We start from the raw sequence: 21,803 nt of genomic DNA on the forward strand, positions 1-21,803 counted from the left end.
TTGAAAATGGGGGAGAAAAAAAAAGAAAAATCAATCCCCCTTTTTTTTTTTTTTTTTTTTTCCTCTCTCTCCTTTTGTCCTTCGCTGACTCTATTAGTTTTCCTGTTTTTTTATCTGATGTCGGCCTCCAAAAATGTGGAGGGAGACGGAGGGGGAGAGAGAGAGAGAGAGGTGGAGTGTCTCGCTCAGACGAGGCTGTTGGATTGTGTGTGTGTGTTGGGAGGATTGTTTTGATGGGGAGACGAGAGGCAGTCACGGTCAAAATAATCTATCCTTAACGGTCTGAACTGTCCTTCAAGTTACGCAGACGCTGCTGAGCGGCGGGAGAGAGTCGAGAGACAACCTTTGTCTGTCGAGGAGGGGCGATCTTTAAATCGCTCCGAAGATAACGCTTATAGGCGAAGAGGAAGGGAGAGGGAGAGGGGTGTGTATTTCTGTCTATAAACTGAATGGGTCTCCCCCATCAAGCCGTATGGCCACAGAAGAGAGGCCACAGAAGACATTGTGTGAGTTTGTGTTTGTGTGTGTGTGTGTGTATATATATACTGTAAGTGCTTATGTGCGAGTGTGTGTCTGTGAGTGTGTGTGTGTGTGTGGGGGGGGGGGGGGGGGGAGTGGTGATGGTAGTGGTGGACTGGCTTGTCGATCGATGCGGTGATTGGCAGTTAATGGCTTTCCCTGTTCTGCCTTCCTAACCCCGGCCTGATGGCTGTTGCCTCTGATCAGAGATGGCAGACGCCGTTTGATTTTCGTATATAAACCCCTGACTTTGCGGAGATGGCTTCATCATGTTTAATGATTTCAAAGTTAAGTTGAATACTGGGAATACTCCAGTGCTGTGCCTCCCCCCCCCCCCCCCCCCCCTCTTCAAAGGCACTAAACTCCCCTCCAGATGTGGCGAGGCAATAGCTGCTCTCTCCACTCAACCAACGACATACAGGTAGTCTGTGGTGAGCCTCTAACATTGGACTAATGTTCCACATTGAACACATTCTAGTTACCGTCACTCTGCGTGGTCTATCAGAGGCAATGGATCTCTATAGACTCATCAGCTAATGGTGTTACACACTCCCCCCCCCCCCCCGCCTCCTTAGACACAATGGCCAGTGAAAGAATGCCAGTGATCAAAAGGTGATTCTCGAATGCGATTGCAAATGGATCCACGTGTTTTTTTTGTGTTTTTTTTGGTCTACCGGGACAGAGCAACCTGACAATGAGCCTCGAAAATGAATGGGGGAATAGCAGGAAATAGAGGAAAATTGAATGATAAGCCCCATTTGGAGAGAAAGAGCTGAGGTGTGTTAAAACCTCCTCTGCAGCAGGAAATCAGAGAACAAACAGCAGGTCCTGAGAAGTCTCTGATTTTCGGGGGGGGGGGGGGGCTGTTTCATGTACTGAGGGATTTGCAATAATTTGGCTCCTCGCTCCTATAATCCTGACTGTGTCTTTATTCTATTTGATATCCCATAAACTCCAGTCTTTTTGACATTTCATCTTTTCAAAAAGTTCAAAGGTGCCTATTGCAGCACTATGAAATGGAAGAACGACAAAAAAAAAGAGTCTGATTCAACAAAAGAATAAAAAAAAGGACTATATTTCTTATTCATGGGGGGGAAAAAAAGGAAATGCGTTTAATGCAGAGAGAGGGTTCCTGTTCCCAGCATTCACCAGCAACAAAAGGCCATTCCAACTGGGACCAGGAGACCAGTAACTGAATCCTGTCTTAAAGGAGAGGGATATTAGCTGGCAGTATGGAGGGGATCATCTCCAACACTGGTGCTCTCTCTCTCTCTGTGCTTCCTCATAACTCATCTGTGAAATGATGTTTGGGAAGAGCAGACCGGAGACACGGGAGGCGCGTCACAACAGCCAGGAGAACAAAAGACGGGTTTGTGTGTGTGTGCGTGTGTGTGTAGTGTGTGTGTGTGGATTCGGGGCCCCATTGGGACCCACCACTGCAGAATTAATATAGACTCTCTCCCTTCGCAACACCAACAAATATTTAATAAAGCCTGGTTCATATAACTCATTAATAAGACGCTCACTCTCTCCTTTCACTGCCTAAATTCATATATTGATAATTTGAATAATAATTTGCATACCACCACATCTTGCAATCTACTCCCTTGGCAAAATAAAATATAATAGCTCCCAGAGATCTCATTTATACAGTAGCACAGACAGTCCTTCTGGTTTAAATTACTTCAACATGATGATTCCAACCTAACAAGTATAAATTAAGGGAAATTCCGAAGTCGTGACAGAGATGGCCCATTTGAAAGAGTAATCCAAGTCTGAATCATTCAGCGGGCCCTCGTTCCTTAGGCCTGCTGTTGATTGAATGCCGCGGCGTTCTAGAGAGGCTTTTGCGGGTCTGGCGAGGGAGGAGGGAGATGATGTGGAAGGAGGTCTGGGAGCTCCGTGGCTGTGGTGAAGACTTCCTTCTCCTGTCTGCATCTCTGATCTCAGCTCAGCCCTCCGACAGCAAAGCACAGCTCCATAAATCACCCCGAGATTGAAAAGGGGGCTTTATAAAACACAAATGTGTGAAACCGCTTATTCAGAAGAACCACCCCCGATCCTCCCTTCTCTCCCTTGCTTTCACCAGCTGTGACTTGTAAAGCAAACACCCACCTCAGAGTTTGACCCCTCAGTTTGCCACATAAACGATGAAAGGTGAGGTGAGGGTGACTGGTGATGATAGGAGGGGGGCGGGAAGTAGGAACATTTAATTTATTCTACCAAGAATTTCTTTATTCTGGGCATCAGTGTGTTATGAGGAGATTTGAAGGCCATAAACTAGCAGTGCCCTTGAGAAGCTGAACACCGCTCTCATTCTTCCCTCTCTCTCTCTCTCCCTCCCTCCCTCTCTCTCTCATCGTTATAATGAGTTTAAAGTAGAACACAGGTGGAAATGGAGACAAGGGGGAAAAGATAACACTCGGGAACATTTGTTGGATTCTAATTGAATCTTTTCATTTCCTCGATTCTTTTCTGTCTGAGAAACTTTCTTTGATTGCCAAAGAGCGAGCTCTGACCCCCCTGTGCACCCCCCCCCCCCACCTCTTAAATCAATACCCAGTCATTTCCATACAGAAATTTAAACGGGTAAGACTTTTATTTTTTCTCCTTTTCCTTAAAAAAAAAAAAAAAAAAAAGAAGCCTTTTCTCCATTTTATCCCTCTGTTTTATACCAGAATAAAGGGCATGATGAGAAAACAAGGTGCGAAATGATTTTTTCCAGAGGGCCCCAATAAAAACCATATGACACCCTGGGCTGCACCGCTTAATTACAAAGGGATGAAATCTTTTCGTCTACATCTGGAGAAAACATTGCCTCCATAACAGTGATAGATTTACTGCTCCCAGTACGAACCCTGGACTCCAGCACACGGCAATTAGGCCAAACATACGCTGCTCCGATGGGCTTCCATCACCATGGGGGCAGGGTGGAGTATCGGCTATTTCATCCAGGAGATATGGGACCGAAGGCCTTCAGGATCCCACTGGTAGGAGTTCATATCTCCCCTGCAATAATGCTCTGGCTGTGGGGTTGGGTCTGTAGGAATAGCCATACAGTTAAGAGTATGAATGTAATGTTACACTGGGGGCCAAAGGATACGTTTAAGAAATTAAATGTCCTCCACTTGCAAGTATAGCAAATAAAATGCAGACCTCCTGCATTCCATTAATGTCCAGCTATTTAACCAATCAAATATCCATTTAAACTCACAAGTGGGACGTTACAAAGGTAATGGGACTGGATTTCAAACAGCCAGGTCCACGTTTCCACTGCACTCCTACGTTTATCTGTCCCAAGACTCTCCTCTGCAGGCCAAACCCAAACAGAACGGGGGTCCTGGTATGCTCATCCTGATGCCTCAGATCCCCCCCCCCCCCAACCCAACCCCCCCCTACCCCCGCCTGCTCCACAGCCCCACAGCCTGAATGGAGACCCCAGTGCAGTTTTGTGGCCCAGGCCGGTCGCAGGCCGTTAATCTGGTGGCTAAGCCACTGCTGTATTGATGGCGGTGAGCCGCTAAGCCGGCCTGCCTCTCCCTCCATCCCCTCAGCTTAGGAGACACACAGATCCAGAGAAGACCAGGTCCTGGCTCATCAAAGCAGCGTTTACCTGCCAATCCACTGGGTGACCAGAAGGCCCTGGCCTTGGGGGAGGGGGGGAGGGGGGGGGGGGCTACAGAGAGGGCATGGCAGAGGGAAGCTAACCACCTGGGCCTGTCATGTCATTTCACTACACTTTGACTAGCAAATACATGCAAAGTTAACACCAAATCATAGAGCCTGCTGATTAAAATGTGCCCCCTTATCTGGGTCTTTTTGAAGGGAAGGCAGGGGGGGATGCAATCTGCCTGTGTTATCTCTGGGATGGGGTGGGGAGGGGAGGGGAGGGGAAGGGGGGAGGGTGGGGGAGAGATAGATAGGACTATGACTGATACGTCTGTAATATCATCTTTACAAGATTGAGGCTGGCAGTGCCTGGGTAAAACACTGATTAGATGATAGAGAGAGAGAGAGAGAGAGAGAGAGAGACAGAGAGAGACAGAGACAGAGAGAGAAAGAGAGAAAGAGAGAGAGAAGGAGAGAGACCCTCTGGTCAGCCGTGGCACAGGAAGTAGATCCTGTAAGATGTAATTGCGCTCTCAATAATTCCCCTCTCATCAAGTTAAAGAGAAGAAGCGTGCTCTCTCTCTTTCTCTCTCTCTCTCTCTCTCTCTATACAGAACAGGGGGAGTGGAGGAGGAGAGGAACACCCGCCACCCGCCTTTCAAAAACTTGTGTTTGTTTGCTCTATTTTTACGGCGAGTTCCTGTGTTTATCCTTTATAAGGTGTTTTATGAAAGCCAGATCTACTGTTGAGTGAATAAATTAACCAGTGCATAAACAACAAACGTCTCGCCCCCGAGTGAAGAGCGTGGAAGTATTAAAAAAAAAAAAAAGACAAAAAAAGACGAAAGGGAAAGAGTGGAGAATAGAGTGAGAGAGGAAGGAGGAGGGGTGGAAGGGGGGTGGACGTAGAGGGTGGGGGGGGGGGGGGGGGTGGAGAGAGAGAGAGAGGGACGGGGTGTGCAGAAAGAGGATTTGGCTGAGGAGAATGTTTAGTTTTCCAGCCTGGTTGGATTAAAGATATTTAACCTTAAGCAGAGCCCCGTACGAGACCACCCACCGACCTGCAGTCCCTGATGGTTTGTTTTGTGGGTGACGGGTATTTGCCTTGTTTATTAATTTTGAGGAGACAAAGAATAGGGAGGAATGGAAGGGAGAAGGGAGTGGAAAGCACTGGGAAAGGGAGAGAAAAGGAATGAGACGGGAACAGAGGGAGAGTGAAAGAGAGGGAGGGAGGGATGGATGGATAGATGCGGCGTCTAGGCTGTGTGATAGGGGTGTCTAGGTAACTACAGCCTGCCTGTAGGTGGGTGGGGGAGAGAGAGGGGTGTGTGTGTGTGTGTGTGTGTGTGTGTGTACCTTTGACATGTATATATAGACCAGTTCATCTCAACATGCAGTGACAGCAGCAACAAACTGAACCAGAGCTTCAATCCTTCCCTGTACTGAGCTTCTCTGTCGTCCTCTCCCTGTGAGCCCTCCTCTCTTCCTCCTCCTCCTCCCCCTCCTCCCCTCCCTCCCTCCCCTCCAGCCGCCGATCCGCCCTTTCTGCTGATCAGGCAACAGATAATAGGATCAACGGCTTCCTTGCACACCGGCGGGAGCGTGCTCAGTTGCTCTTGTCCGGCTGCCCGAATAGAAAAACTTAACGTCAAAACAAACAACCATTAACACAATAACCGACTCCCGGCTGACCCAGAAACATAACATCCCCCTCCCCGCACACATCCTACGCCCCCCCCCCACCCACCCACTCACCCCCCTCCTCTTGCCCCTCTAGCTGTGGTCGGTAAGATATGACGTGGTAGTGGGCCACGTGTCTCTGTCTCACATACGGTCAGTGGAACTATGGCCAACTGGGTAAACGGCTGGTGAAAAATACTTGACCGAGCTGGCCGGTTTCTCCCTCTCCCTCTCTTTCTCACCCTCTCGGCCCCTGAAACACCCACGGAGGGGCAGATCCTCTCCCAGTCAGCAGCAGCAGCAACAGCAGCAGTGGAGCAGCTGGGCCACGGGTCATCGCCTAGCCCTGGACCTCTCTCTCTCTCTCTCTCTCTCTCTCTCTCTCCCTCTCTCTCCCTCTCCCTCTCTCTGTCTTCCTCAGCGAGGTGGGAGCTGGAGGAGTTGTGAAATTCCAGCACACTGCCAAACACTGAGGCCCCCCCCCCCCCCCGCCCGCCCCCCCTCTCTCTCTCAGCACCGTACACACCCCTCTTCCCTGGCTGAGTGACCGCCCCTCTGTCCAATCCAGACAGATCCCCTGAGCTGTCTCCCCCCTCCCTCTGGAGTGTTTGGGGTCTGCTGTGGCCCTGTTGTCAGAGCTCACCACCCTGCAGGCTGGCTACAGACACTCTGAGAGTGGAGAGGGGGGGTGAGAGGGGAGGGGAGGGGGGGGTTCTGGATCATGGCTGTGTTGACTGAGGGAGTGTTAGCACGCTGCACACACAACTGAAACACTTCCTTAGCGGAGGGTAAGCTAACCTGGCTAGCACCCACTTGTAAAGAGCTCTACTCGTACAATATCATATGAACTGCACTATGTACCATGAATGTGATACTGTACTTTGCACTGAACCATGTGTGGCCGTTCAACCTCACCTCTGTAAAGGTAATTGCTGTAAAGGGTGTGTGTGTGTGTGTGTGTGTGTGTGGGGGGGGGGGGGGGGGGGGGGGTGGGGGGGGGGGGAATGGGCTGTCTCCCAGGATGTGCAGCGAGCGCTTTATTAGAGCGGTAGTACCAGTAAATCAGAGCTCAGCTCTTCCTGGAACTGCAGCAACCTTTCCCACTGAGCACTATTACTGAACAATCACAGGCCAGCCATGATAATTAGCAGAGTATCTCTGTCTAAACGAGCGTCTCTCTCCCCCCCCCCCCCCCCCCTCCACCCTTCTCTCTCTCTCTCCTCTAACTGCTGTCTGGTGGGTGAGTCTGTGAGTCCGGGTGTGGCACTCTCTCTCTTTCTCTCTCTCTCTCTCTCTCCTTCTCTCTCTCTCTCTCTCTCTCTCCTTCTCTCTCTCTCTCTCTGTTGATGGGGCTGAGGTTGGGGCAGATTGGTGGCTAGATGAAAGGCCAAGACTGATCCCAACAGCGATTAAACGCTCCCCCGTGACTTTAACTCTGAATTACTCTCCTCGTTTTTATTTGATAATAAAAAAACAAATCTTTGTGGAGCCGGCGCAGCCATTACTTATTTGTTATGACGATCATGGTTTCCCCCTCAACTCTGACGGTCAGGAGGATTTGGAATCAATCCCGATAATTATGATCATTAATGGGAGAGAGGTCACCGCTGACATCATTAGCGAGTCTGAGTGCAGACTACTTCCTGAAACACCTTAATGCATCTCCATGTTACAGCTAATCCCTTCGTTTACAGCCGCATTTGCAGCCGGTTTTTCTCGGTTCGGTTGTGTTTTTTCGATTATTCGCTCTCTGCGGAGCGTGGACGTTTTCTTTCCTCACCGCTCCGTGATCCAGTTGGATCGCACTGGAGGGGAAAATGAGGAGAGGAGAGCGGGGGCCAAGATACAGATGCTTTGTGCAGCGTTTAGTGGGCCGGGCTTGGGCTCCGCTCAGCACAGTGTGTTAGTGCTGCTGGAGAACATGTGATCTGGAGGCCTGTTTCTCAGGGGGGTAAGGGGGGAGGCAGTGGCCTTCCAGTAGTGTGTGTGTGTGTGTGTGTGTGTGTGTGTGTGTGTGTGTGTATAGGAGAGTTTGTACAGTTGTGTGTGTTTAATAGACCGGGACCAGGACGGAGGGAGGGGTGTCGGGGCTTTCTTGGGTAAAGATTCCCCATGTGATAGTGACGGCACTTTCTTCCCCTCTTTCCGCGGCCAAGCGGCATCTGGAGTGGATTTTGTGCGAGCAGACACCGAGGAACATGATTACATTCAGCTAACTGCGCTCTAAACTGATTATGCATGTGCCAAGCTAATGGACTACATTTGCAAGAGGAAAAATAACATCCAATCAATCTCAATTACCGCAGATCGCACCGGCCCCCGAGACAAGGAAGGTAGCCAGCTAGCCCCCCCATGGCTCCTCCCCTTTCCCCAAACTCTCCTGCCTGGAAGCAGAGGCCTGGGCCCGAGACTCCACCCATCCTGTCTGTCTGGGAAGAACGAGCTCAGAGGCCTGGGAGCTTGGCCGCCGACCAGCCTTCTCTCACCTCCACTCTCACGTCCTCTACAGCCAAGCACCTGAGGCCTGCTGCTGCTGACGCCGCGCTCTGAAGGACCCGGGTGAGGATCAACAAGCAGAGATGTTGGGAGAGCCATCCTCCCGTCACCACCGCTGAGTCAGGGAGGTGAAGGAGAGTAGCAGTCATGTGAGCGTGGTCGTTTTGGCTTTCTGCAGGCCCCAGTGTCTTTGGGGAAAGCGGTGGAGCTGAAGTTCAACAACACACAAGGCTTTAACTTCAGGGTGACCTGTATATTGTAGTGTGGCCCATCTGCTTGTGCTTACGGGGCAACCGTCATGACATCATGGCCGCCACTACAAAGGCCCGCAGTGAGTGAGGGAAGGGGGAGGTCAAAGTTCACCGGAAAGAGCAGCGGGGCGTGTCGGCATCCAGAGCGGGGCTCTCTCCGACGGAGTGGGTGTCTCCTCAACCCAAACCCGGCATCGGGGAGTCAGGAAGAGGCTGCATCATCCCCACTGCGCGGTGGTCTGTGCGGTCGGGACGACTCGTTCGAGCTTTCCGTGGGCTTTCGGAACATTCCGATATGTGGGGTGGTGGTGGTGGTGGTGGGGGGGGGGGATATTTTTAGAAAGCCCTAATATGGGCCGCATACCACAGACTCTCAAATTATCCCATCCAGCTTAGCCCTCAGTTTAAACCTTCCTTTTTAATTCCAGTAATTACAGGCTCCAATTTATACGGAGCCATGCACACAAAGGGCCTGTTTAATGCAAACCAGTTTGATTTGGGTGAAGTGTCCCAAGGATCTCCCACATCTTACAGCCTGTTTATGCTGACTTGATGATTTATTTTCTCCCCAAAAAGGTTAAAAAATGCTGTTTTTTCGCATCAGATTTCTTCTGGGAAGGAATAAATGCATGTGATTTTCCTTGTTTCTTCTCCTTGCATAATCTGCCTGGCTGGGCCGGGCTGGTAAGGCCTGAGTGGGCTTGAGCCTGTCACAGTGGGTCTACCAGAACTGTAAATCCAATGCGACACCAAGACTGTGACATTGTCAAGCGGGGAGCCCGACGCTCCAGAACCATGTACTTATCATCCACTAATCACATTTGTGGGTCATGAAACGCAGTCGTAATTCTTGTCAAGTTTGTGAACATCTTTGTTTTAGGGTTTTTTTTTTCCCTCAGCACGCGGGTCTGGAATGACGGGAGCTGACTGCTTCCGAGGGCGGCGGGGCCTCCGGGGAGGTGATGGCAGCACAGGTCTCTCCTGGACGGATGCTTCCCCCTTTTTTCTCTCCACATCAATGGGGTTTAAGAAATATGGAGCCATCTTAAGGAGCTTAAGTCATGAAGAATGATCATGCTAGGATGTGTTGTACATATCTAATCCTCCGCAGACTGAGTCGCATTACCACATATGCCAACTCTCTCCTGTAAAGCAGAAGGAGAAGAAGAGGAGGGAAAAAAACCCATCTGTCTGTTCCTCTACTTTTTTTTTTTTTTTTTTTGGCACAAGACGGAGTGGAAGGGAGACAGACAATGTAATATAAACTGTTCACTCTCCTTTCAGACAAAACAGTCTTTTCCGCCCTCCTGTAGGTGTGAGGAGGATACGCAGGGCCCTGTCTATTTCGGTCAAGTGTGAGACAGCGCCATTGGCATGTGGGCATGGTGCCCTGGCTCCCAGGCCAGGGGTAACCCCAGCCTTGCCCAGAGAAGACACAGAGAAGAATCCTAGCCTCGGGGGGCAATGTCAGCCTCTTCTCAGCCTCCCTCTGCCTTCACAGGCTGGGCCGGGGCCCTACATGTCCCACAGATTGTGTTACATATTTTAATCAGTATGGTATTTGTAAATATCCTGGCTACGCGTCTGGGCATGTGGGGTGGAGACACTGCGAGGCCTGCTCCCCCTCTCCTGCTCTCCCCTCCGGGCCCAGAGGCTGCTGGGGAGGACGGCGGGTCGAGGCCGCCCCCCTGACCGTCAACACCGGCCGCTCCCCGCGGCCCCGCTAAACGGGCGACCCGGGACCAGAGTCTCACACCTTTCCCTCTTAATGGAGTGTTGAGAAACCATTTCTTTCAGTCGCTACATGTTCTCTCAGTACAAAGGCCTCCCAGACAGGAAAGCAGTAATAAAAACATCAGCGGGTTGCAGGGACTATGCATAAAGCTAGGGGGCTTTCAATACAGTCAAGAAGACAAGGCTTTCTGGAGGTTTCTCCTTTTAATGCGAGTCCATTCTAGCCTCGTCTTTTTTAATGTGATTAAAAAACACAATCACGCCTGCTCATTTTTCACTCTGACCTTCAGTATACCATTCGCAAAGAGCGGCTATACTGCAAAAAAAAAAAAAAGTGCCAAAACGAGAGTTATAACTCTTATAAAAGCGGTAGAATATATTGTTTGTTTTTGCCCATTTGCTTTCCAAGAGCCTAACACTTGAGAATGGAGTGGAGTCTTTGTGTAAATAACAGGCAGCGTCGGTATGGAGACAGAGCAGAGAGCACACTGCTGAGAGACACAGAGTGTCTGTATCGGAGGGTGTGTGTGCACATGTGTACGTTTACTATAGTACGTGTTTGAGTAAGACTTTACATTGAGGTTGTGCTAATAAATGGCTTGATAAGAATAATAAACAGTTATGAGTCATTGGTCATACAGGGCTGCGCTGTTATCAACGCTTTATTAATGCAACACTCAGAGCTTATAATGCGGTGCATAAACTTTTAAACCCTTTATAAAGGCAACCTTAATGTAAAGTGCTGCCATGTGTGTGTGTGTGTGTGTGTGTGTGTGTGTGTGTGTGTGCGCGTATCATAGCCATGTGTAGCCTCTGTGTAGCTATGCCAATTTGGGTTAAACACAGAGTGGCCACAGCCGCAGACACACAGAGGATAGGTGCCTAAGTGGAATCAGGCCTGTTAGATTTATGGCCATTTGTTGGGAGAGTGTTCATCCATTGGCTATTATGGAATGATTAGAGGAGAAGGTGAAGCTCCAAGTCCAGCGAAAATCAATACGGCTGTCGAGAACGATTCTGCCTTTCCCGCTCCGAGGAGTATTAGCACCAAACCTCTGTCTCCTCACGCTCCTTCATCCCCCTCGACTAGTGATTTCACCCCGTACCCTCCTAACCCGGCCCCACCTGCCTAGCAGCCTCCCCCCCCCCCCCCCACAACAAGGCCATCATTCATGACTTGGGGAAGAGAGAGAGGGGCTAGAGGAGGATAGAAGAGAGAAGCAGAGAGAGAGAGAGAGAGAAAGGGGGGGGGGCTAGAGGAGGAAGGAAGGGAGGAGAAGAGAGAGAGGAAAGAGAGAAAGGGAAAGCAGAAAGGGGTGACAGATAGTGTGAAATACAGCGCAGCGGGGTGAGAGGCGGACGGGAGGGGGGAGGGGGGTCCGAGAGCGGCCCACTCACCTTGTACAGCTTGAGGCTGGCCTCGTGGCGGGAGTTGACGGTGTGCATCCTCAGCTTCTCCAGGCTGTTGGTGTAGTAGTCGCAGGCGTTGCACTTCAGGTGCACCGGGTTGCCGATGGCCACGCACTTCAAACGCCACTCGTTGCTCTTGCCGCCCTCCTTGATGTGGGCCACCAGCTGGTACTTCTGCACGTGCTTGTCCGTCTTGCAGTGCAGCTGGAAGTTGGCCTTGAGCTGGGTGGTGTAGCGGCACAGCTTGCACTGGTGGGAGTCTCCGACCACGGCCCGCCACTCCTCCTCGGGCAGGCTGCGCTCGGCCCCCATGTGCATGCCCAGCACGTCCAGGTTGTCGGTGGTGAAGCGGTTGCACACGGCGCACTGGAACAGCTTGAGGGACGGGTCGCTGGTCTGGGACAGGCTCTCCCCCAGGGTCATCAGCTCCTCCGACACCAGCTGACCCCCGCCCAGCCGCACGTCCATGGGGATCTCCCCACCTACTGAGCACGCGCACACACACACACGCAGAGAGAGAGAGAAGGATAAAGAGGATGACAGTACTTAGTTGGTTACACACGCATGTACAGCATAGTTGGTTATTTTCAAATTTCACAAGCTCTGAACTCTAAGCACAGCTTTCAGGGATTAGTCCTATCTCGCCATCAATCTATTTCACTTTGAATTACATGTTCTTTTCTGGACATAAGGAGTTATTTAGTCGTTTCTTCGAGGGGGTGGTGGAGGCATGGGGGGGTGGGTGGAGGAGGCATGGGGTTTTCCAAAGGGGCTCTTAGTTTGAGCTTCTCAGCATGGAAAGCGTCCTGGGAAAAAGTGGAAAGGTGTACGGTTCAACTTTCAACAAAGAGCCATGTTTGCCTCTGCAGTCAGAGTGGATTTGCTCTCCAGTTCCAATACCCGTCGGAGGATAATGTGCATGTGTGTATTTATGTACCTAATTTTATTAAATCAAGATTATCCTTCCTTTGAGCTGGGAGAAGAAAAAAAAAAAAAGCCTGGACTTTCTCGCAGGGAGCAGAAACTCGCACAGCCAGAGTATGGATTTACACATAGTCCTGTTTGGACTGGTGCACTTTCACGGCCCGGCACTAAATCAACTCCAGAGGCCGTGAGCCCCGCAGAAAAAGAAAGTTATTCTATCATTACAAGAGAACTAAAGAGTTCCCGAGCACACATTACTGTAAATCAAATCCAGCGCCCTTGTTCACGGAATAATAATAACAAAAAATATCCACTTCTCTGTTTGGATTCTCCTGCCTCTTTCACTCCAGATGCTGGCTAAATCGATACAGACACCCAGCAGATTAATCCTGCTCGATATGGAGCACGGGGTTCTGAGAGACGGGGGTGAAAAAAAGAACTAAAAACAACAACACATTCACGGAGATGCAACACTACGACCCGGCGAGGTCTGTGTACGTACAGTCTGAGGAGAGGGGGGGGGGGACCCAGTGAGGTCTGTGTATGTACGGTCTGAGGAGGGGGGGGGACCCAGCGAGGTCTGTGTACGTACAGTCTGAGGAGAGGGGGGGGGGACCCAGTGAGGTCTGTGTATGTACGGTCTGAGGAGGGGGGGGGACCCAGTGAGGTCTGTGTACGTACAGTCTGAGGAGAGGGGGGGGGGACCCAGTGAGGTCTGTGTATGTACGGTCTGAGGAGGGGGGGGGACCCAGTGAGGTCTGTGTACGTACAGTCTGAGGAGAGGGGGGGGGGACTCAGTGAGGTCTGTGTATGTACGGTCTGAGGAGGGGGGGGGGACCCAGCGAGGTCTGTGTACATACGGTCTGAGGAGGGGGGGGGGACCCAGCGAGGTCTGTGTACGTACAGTCTGAGGAGAGGGGGGGGGACCCAGCGAGGTCTGTGTACGTACAGTCTGAGGAGAGGGGGGGGGGACCCAGCGAGGTCTGTGTACATACAGTCTGAGGAGAGGGGGGGGGGACCCAGCGAGGTCTGTGTACATACGATCTGAGGAGAGAGGGGGGGGGACCCAGCGAGGTCTGTGTACATACGGTCTGAGGAGAGGAGGGGATGGGGAAAAAACAAAAAGGTAAAAAAAAAATAATAATAAAATAAAAAAAAACATGAGGTAAGAGTGGCTAGGGAGTTGTTGCCTTTGCTCGCTGATCTTTAATCTATCACTGCCCAGATTGAGCGCGCTGGCTGACCCCGCCTGGCTTTACACTAAATTAATTCCAGCAGCCACCTTTTTATTTATTGCTGCAGTATGCAGCCTGCTCTCAGACTTTTCTCCATTACCTGACTTTTTATAGCCGGGAGAGGGAGACCTCTGTGAAGACCTATGAAATCACTCACAGACCCACATCTCCAGTCAGAGCCCCCTTCTCACCCCCCACACACCCCCACCACCTCTCTCTCTCTCCATCCCTCTCTCACCACCCGGTCCCCTACATCTGACTTATCTCCCATCTCCTTTCTCCTCTCTGTTTCTCCTCTCCTCCGTGGTTCTCTCACGCTCTTTCCCTCTGTAGGCTCAATGGTCCGACACAGACCTGATTACCTCTCCTCACTAAATGCCTTCACGGGTGCATGAGAATACGTTCAGTCTGTGGTCTAAACATGTGTTTTAGATGGAAGCAGGGCTCTGTTAAATATAACCTAAAATATTTTGACTGAGTTTTTGTCAGTCCGTATCACTGTTTAGGGAAAGGGAGGGGAGGACGCTTTGGAAATATTTTCACTTTCAAATAACATTAAAAGCTGGGTATAAACACACATCATTGGGAATTCTTGCAAACTCAGTTCCTTGAAACAAGAAGAGTCCGAGTCCAAGTCTGTAACGACGTTACTGGAGTCTCCCGGGGGCTTGGTGGAACTTTCGAAAGATTAGCGGTTTTGCTGGGATTTTTTTCGAGCGCTTTACCTGGGTGCTGCTGCATTGAGGCAGTATATTGGACAACAAAGTGGGGGGGGACACAATAGCCAAGGCCCAAAAGGGCCTCCTCCCTCTCCCTCTACCCTATCTCTATCAGTGCTGCAGCTCAGTCCTGGGGATAAAGATTACCAGGAGGGTGAGATCATGTGAGGTCAGGATTTGTCATCTGCCCCTCTGTCTGACAACGTGCTCCAAAGTCTGAAATCCACAGAGGAAAAGGAGGAGGGAGTCACAGATGGAAACATCAAGAGCTACTCTCTGTCCTTGAGCTGCACACACAAGCAGAGTTCAGACTCCCTCAGAGAGTGACTGTACTGTGTGTGTGTGTGTGTGTGTGTACACGTGTGTGCGTGGGTGTGTTTACAGTCTATCAAAGCGTGCCCTAGGAGTGTGTGACTGTAGATGACACCGCTGTAGTTTTTGGGCCTCGTCATTGCCTCCCTGTAACGTGCTTATTAAACGTTCCCTCACAGGAACCAGATGGCAAGAGAGAGAGAGAGAGAGAGAGAGAGAGAGAGAGAGAGAGAGAGAAAGAGAGAGAGAGAAAAAATAAAAAAAGAAGAATTAGTCACAGCAATCAATTCTTGTTCGTGTCTTTGAACTGGCGACAGTTAGAGACAAGTCTGTACAAACTGTGGGGTTGTAACTGGCACGCCAAACACTCAGCTATGCTGCTGAATTACCCACGCTGGCCTCTCATTCTCCTCCCTTCTTTGACCAAGATAAAATTTATGACTGCAATTACAAAGTTTGGGGAGAAAAAAAAAACAGAGAGAGAGAGAGAACTCCAGTGGCGGAGTTGAGCAGCAGTTCGGGAGTAATGACACGAAAACGCTGATGTTTCAGAGGGAGCCTGGAGGACATGGGTGAGAGGAGAGGAGGAACAGAGCACAGAGCGCAGGCCCTCTCACTCACACCATCTTTTGTCAGGAAAATAAGGTATCACAGAGGGGAATTTCCCAACCAAAATGACCCGCATAGAGTGACAGACAGGGGAATTTAAGCTAAACTAAGGCTTGTTAGGAAAAATGTGCGTGTGTGTGTGCGTGCGTATGTGTATGTGTGTGTGTGTGTATGTATATGTATGTGTGTGAGCTAGACAATCTTACACCTTCCTATTTCTGAAAAAAAAAGAGAAAAATAACTCCACTCTCTCAACATTCTAACAGACGAGGTGGCTTTAGACCTCCTTGTAACAGGAGGTCAAGTTTAACTACAAATCAACACAAAAACGCTCCTAAATGAAGCGGCGGCTCCCCTAGCCTTGGGCTTACGGGTCCTACGGTCTTTTCAGTCCTGCTCACATGAAGGCCGCAGTCTGGAGCGCTTTCCTTTATCTCTTTCACTGGGTGCGTATCGATTTAGCTACAACCAGACAAAACACGATGGTATGAAACTCAGGGGCCCTTAGTAGAGTGGTGGGAGAGGAAGAGGTGCCTCACAGGCAGACTGACTGCCATATGGACAACACACAGCCTATTTCAGTCAGGAAAAAAAAGGAGGCTAGCAGGGTTAAGCTCACCCTCTAAAACTCTCCTTTTAAACATTGCCGTTCTTTCACCTCCCCCTTCCCTTTCTATCTCTCAATAGCACTCTGCTTGTAACAAGGGGGAACAATGTTAAGTTCAGTAGGCCAGGTGTACCTTAGGGCAACAGAGAGAGAATGAGTGAGAGAGCTGCCAAAATGAAAGATAGGAGTGTGTGTGTGTGTGTGTGTGTGTAAAGACTAAAGTGTTCTGTTAACCCTTTGTGTGGCGCTGCTTCAGAGAAAGGGCTGTTGCTGCTGCCTGCTGTTTCTGGAGAGGCTTGGCATTTTTATGTGCGGTACTATTCACTAGTCAAAACTTACATTTGTTGGCTGTGCAGATACAATCACGCACTTACCATACTTGCATACATTTACTGTACAGGGTGTATAGAACCAGTCAAATGAATGCACAAAAGAGCCAATGTCTAAATGGCTCAGCCATCAAAGCGGATTCTTCCATTTACTCACATCTGACTGTGTGTTTAATGTTTAAAAATAAACAGCTGGCAGCAGCGAGAGCGATCCCACCCTTGTGAACTTCCACTGAACTGCTGCCTGTGTGTTCTGTGGTGACCTGAGGCAGTTCTGAGGGCGGTGGAGCCAGAATGGCCCCCGCTGCTGCTCAGAAGCACCGAAACCCAGGATCATCTCACCTAGTGTGGGGGCCAGGGCGGCCATGTTGGGGTCCAGGTGGAAGCCTCCCAGCAGGAACTGGGCCTCGGCTCCGGCCGGGTCCATCTTGAGACCCGGGGGCAGGCTCATGTTCTGGGCCAGGTAGTACTGGTAGAGCTCGGCCTCGGAGGGTGAGGGCATGGCGCCCAGGCCCATCCGGCCGTGCTGCATCTGGGTCACGTTCTGCTGCAGCAGCATCATGTTGTGCATGTGCTTCTCGCTGGTCATGTGGATGCGCAGGTTCCTCGCCACGTTGGTCTCGTAGTCACACACCTCGCAGCGCCACGTGGGCTTGCTTTTTGGCTTGGTGGGCGAGGGGGCGCCGCAGGGCCCCGCCATGTGGGTCGTGGACTGGGTGGGGTGGTGGTGGTGCGGCGGGTGGTGGGTGCTGGCCTGGGTCACCGAGGGGACGGCCACCACTCCTCCAGGCGCCTGACAGTACACAGGCTCCCCAGAGGAGATGACCCCTCCGTTCTGCAGAGTCTGCATGTTGTTCAGGTGCTTGTCAGACTGCATGTGGATGCTCAGGTTGCCCTTGGTGGTGGTCGAGTAGTTACAGACCTGGGGAGAGAAAGAGAGGAGTTTTATTTGTATTTTTTTTGTAGTATTCTGTACAGTGTGGAAAAATATCCATGATGAAATCAATATCAATGGCAGATGTCGCATTGAGCTGAAAATGACATCATATTAAAGCTACATTCTACAATTTCGCCACACTGTAATTTGTGCAAACCATCAAAGAGTGATACATCAACAGAACTGTAAACAATGGACCAACAATAGTGAAACAAGGCTTTTTCTCCATTATTGGAAATCTCTGGAAACGTTGACTTCCATTTCTATTCAAACCCATACAACCTGAAAGAATACTGGCCATTGTTGCTGGCTGAAGTACTGACCTCGCAACGGAAGGGCTTGTACCCGCAGGTGTAGCTCTCTCCACGGGCCAGGCGTGGGTGACTCTGGCCGCTGGTGCAGTACGCACAGGCGCCTCCGGAGTCCGGGTGCTTCTCCTTCATGTGGGCTTCCAGGGTCTGCTGGTACTTGTAATGCCAGTTGCACTTGGGACACTTGAGTGTCTTGCACGAGTTGCGTGAGTGCATCATGGTCATGTGTCCGCCCAGGGAACGCGAGGAGCCCAGGACGGTGTCACATTTGGGGCATTCCACCCCGCTTCCTCCGCTGCCTCCGGGCCCGTGGTTCTGAGAGCACTCCCCCATCAAGGACATGTCGCAGGACCCCCCTGGGTGGGCGAGGGAGAGGCCGTGGGGCGAGGGGTGGAGGTGGTGGTGATGGTGGTGATGGTGCAGAAGGGCTCCGCTGTCCTCCTCCCCCTCTGCCGGGCATTCATTTGGTTCTGGAGCTGTGGCACTATCTCGATTGGCACTTTCGTCAGCGGCGGCATTGGAGGCCAGAGGCGAGGAGGTGCCCGCGGGGTTGTCCTCGCTCCCTCTGCCGGCGGCTGCCGCCATCGCCATGGGGACAGTGAGCCCCTGGCAGTTAAAGCTCAGAGGGAACTCTGAGGACTTCCCCCCACCGTCTGCAGCCGAGCCCTCCTCCCTGACTGAGGAAGAGGAAGCTGGGGCTTTGCTGTTGAGCAGGGGGCTGGCTGCAGGGGCGCAGGCAGAAGGCTGAAGAGCGCTACTAGGCATTAATAAAGGAGATTTGGAAATGCTTTGGTTTGAGACAGCCGGTCCCCCCACCTCTGCGTCACCGCCGCTGCTACTATTACCACCACAGGCCACCGCAGTGCCTTCCTCCACCTCGTCCTCTTCCTCCTCTAATAACAGTTCCTCCTCTTCCTCCGAGCCTCGCTCCCGGCTCGGCAGGCGTACCTTGCTTTCTCGCCCCTCGGCGTTCCCCTCCTCGCCCCTGCGAGTCCCCTCTTTCCCAGCAGGCCCCTCTGTTCTCCCTCCCTGTTTGGACAGGGTGCTGGAGTCTTTGGCAGGGCCTGGGGTTGAGGTATGAGCGGGTGCTTTGGGACCGCCCAGCCCCCCCAGAGAGAGGAGGGAGCCTAACGGGGCTTGCTGCGGCTGGAGGCCCAGGTCGGAGTCTTTGTTCAGGAGGGCCTCGCTGTCCCCGCTGCTGCTCCCTGCCTCCAGGTGGACCCCGCTGAACGTGCCGTAGAAGCTCTGGCCGGAGTTCATGGGTACCAGGGTGGGTGGCGCAGGAGAGCTCTTGTTTTTTGGTTCCAGGAAGCTGATGAGGGGCTCTTTGTCCTTCCCGATGCCCTGGATGATGGCGGACGCGTTGTTGTCCCCCAGCAGCCGACGCTCGTCCTCACACAGGGTCATGCGGTGGTCATGGACGGCGTGAGTGGCGAAGGAGCGCGCGTAGCCGAAGGACAGCTTGCAGAGAAAACACATGAGGATGGGCTTCCCCTTGCCATAAAGGGCCAGCCCATCGAATTTGGAGAAATCCACGTTGTTGGGAACATCTTTGGATACGCAGGACTTCTTGGCAGACCCGTCGCTGTTCAGGTAATCCTTGTTGCTTTTGTGCCGCACATCGAAGACGCGGAAACTGTGCAGGACAGGACTGAGGCCTGCCAGGGTTGAGGTATTGGGGAAACCTTGGTCTGAGGAGCCGAACCACTTCCCGAACGACGAGGCTATGTGGAACGTGTTGATGATCTGAGGGTACACCGAGGACGACGTCCCAGCGGGCTCACCCGGCTTCCCCGCGCTGGGGAGAGAGTTTGTGGGGAGCAGACTGGGCGCCGCGCCCCCACCGCTTTGGACCAGCTGGCTGAGGCTCTCCACGATGTAGGCAGAGCCGTCCGGCTGGTAGACGAGCTCTCCGGCCAGGTTCTCCACATCACTGCTCTCCTCTTCCTCCTCCTCCTCTCCTTCCTCACTCCCGCTCTCCGCAACGCCCCTCCGTCGGTTGGGTTGCTGGCGCAGGAGTGTGGGCATGCCTCCTCCTGGAGCAATGGGCACTCCGGGGAAGGGCTGCAGACTTGGGAAACAGCTGTCGATCTCCATTTCATCCAAGTCCTCCAATTCCTCTTCTTCCTCTCCGCAGCTCACTCCCTCCTCCTCCTCGTCGAGCCCCTCTCTTCTGGGGTGCAGCTGGCCTGTGGCGGAGCTGTCGCTGTGGGCCAGGGGTGGGTTCCGGGTTGACTGCTGCTGAGATTGTGGCTCTCTCACACCGTCGCGGTGCGTGCTGGGGGTCTGGTGCTGAGGAGGGTAGGGTGCAGAGAGAGACAGGGGCTCCAGGGAAGGGGTCTGGCTGCTGGGAGGGACCTGTGAGTTAGAGTGATCGTTCCAGGGCTGCGGAGGGTGCTGCTGCTGCTGCTGTTGCTGGGAGGTGGTGGAGGAGCCGAGCCCATCGTCTGTCCCAGAAACCACGGGAGACTCACAGCTGTCCATGCTGATGCCTACATGAGGCGTTCATCGCATCCAGGCCTGCAGAGGGGGAGAGAAAAAGAGAGACAGGAGGTTAGAGAGCTGATGGTGCTGCACACTCAGTACATGAAAAAAAAATGTTGACACACAAACATACTTTCACACACACAAATGTGAGCACACATACACACACGTAAAGTAGCACTTGCATAGGCTCCTTTCATAGAGGTCTTCCATAGCATTGTTCCCCTCCTAAGTGGCTACATTCTCCTAGCCTAATGCTCTCCACGTGTACGAGTGATTAGAAGCACTTTCATGAAAAGAACATCTATGTATAGAACTGGAAGGAAGACATTTAATGTATGGTGCACTGGGTGAGAGACAAAAGTGTGAGATCTAATTGGGAAAATGACAGAGTGCTCATTATGCTAGATTAGGTACTTAAACACAATACCTGAGACAAGCACTAATATGCCATCCATGATTCATCTTCCTGCCATATCAGGAAGTCACCATCTTTTATCTTCACCTTCCAAACAACACCCCTAATCTTACATTCTCCAAATCCTACATCCGTTTTTAATGAACTTCCAGTCAGAAAGAGGGAGAAACAGGCCGACTTAATGGATAAAATAGACTCATTGTGAGATAATTAGACACAGAGAAGCCACCCATCATCACATGATACATTTACATAACCGGGAAGAGAAGAAGTAGTGAAGGGTACTGCTGATAACTGCACTGCCATTTCAGAGCCCTTCTCCTTTAAACATGGAAAATAACAGAAATCATGCAGAGAGAAACACAAAAGCATATCACCCACTCCTCTCTTGTTGAGTGCACACGATGCAGGTAATTATGTCTATGCCTCGCATATACAGTACACACACACACTCGAAAGAGGAGAGAGAGAGAGAGAGAGAGAGAGGGAGAAAAAAGGCAATATTTTCTACAGGCCCCAAAAATACACCAGCTGGGTTGGGACTGAAATGCAGCTGTGTTTAGATCTGGCATCCAATAACCTCCACGGTCAGCTTGGTTTCAAACACTCCAGCCATCCTCCGCCTCTGTAATAATAAATGGGAGCTGTGCTTTCGGGAGCTGGCCATGCCCCGAGCATCAGAGAGGCCCCGGCACAGACCACAATTTAGAGCACTGAGGAGATAAAATGATAGCGCGAGATACTGCTGAGCTAATAATTTTATTAAAGGGATGCAGGCAGCATTGATTAAAGGGGGTGACCGGGCTGAAACCAATAACTCTGGCCTGCCCTTTAACCCTCCAGTGCTGAATATTACATGAGGAAAGTTTCCCGGCACCACGCTCACCGCCATGTCCCGGCTGATTAGCACATTCGTTGTCTGCACTTGATTTATCTACTTATTTACTTAGGGATGCAAATTTCAGCTGTGATCAGACGCGGTGTCTCTCTCTCCACCGCCACCCCCCCCCCCCCCCCCCCCCACCCTAACATATTAACCAGAGAGGGCTGGGCCACAGTGGAGAGATTGATAATGTCTGCCTGCCTCTTCATGAATGTCTGAAAATACCCCCCCCCCCCATCCCACCCCACTCCACCCTATATGCACTTATGCTAGTCAAACAATGGGGCTGACTCTTTTAGCATGCTCCTTTGCATTTTGACTGCATTTGCTAATTAT

The 21,803-nt window shown here is 51.5% G+C and overlaps 1 protein-coding gene across 1 annotated transcript in view; it reads right to left on the reverse strand.

Annotated features, from left to right (window-relative positions):
• zfhx3b (zinc finger homeobox 3b) overlaps positions 1 to 21,803 on the reverse strand; it is a 162,316-nt gene that overhangs the window by 86,468 nt on the left and 54,045 nt on the right. The window contains 3 exon segments of the mRNA XM_083690863.1: positions 11,688 to 12,184; positions 16,777 to 17,356; positions 17,695 to 20,202. Of these exon segments, the coding sequence (XP_083546989.1) occupies positions 11,688 to 12,184; positions 16,777 to 17,356; positions 17,695 to 20,166 (3,549 nt within the window). The 5' untranslated portion in view covers positions 20,167 to 20,202.

Source organism: Argentina silus, assembly GCF_951799395.1.
Source record: "Argentina silus genome assembly, chromosome: 19".
NCBI lineage: Eukaryota > Metazoa > Chordata > Actinopteri > Argentiniformes > Argentinidae > Argentina > Argentina silus.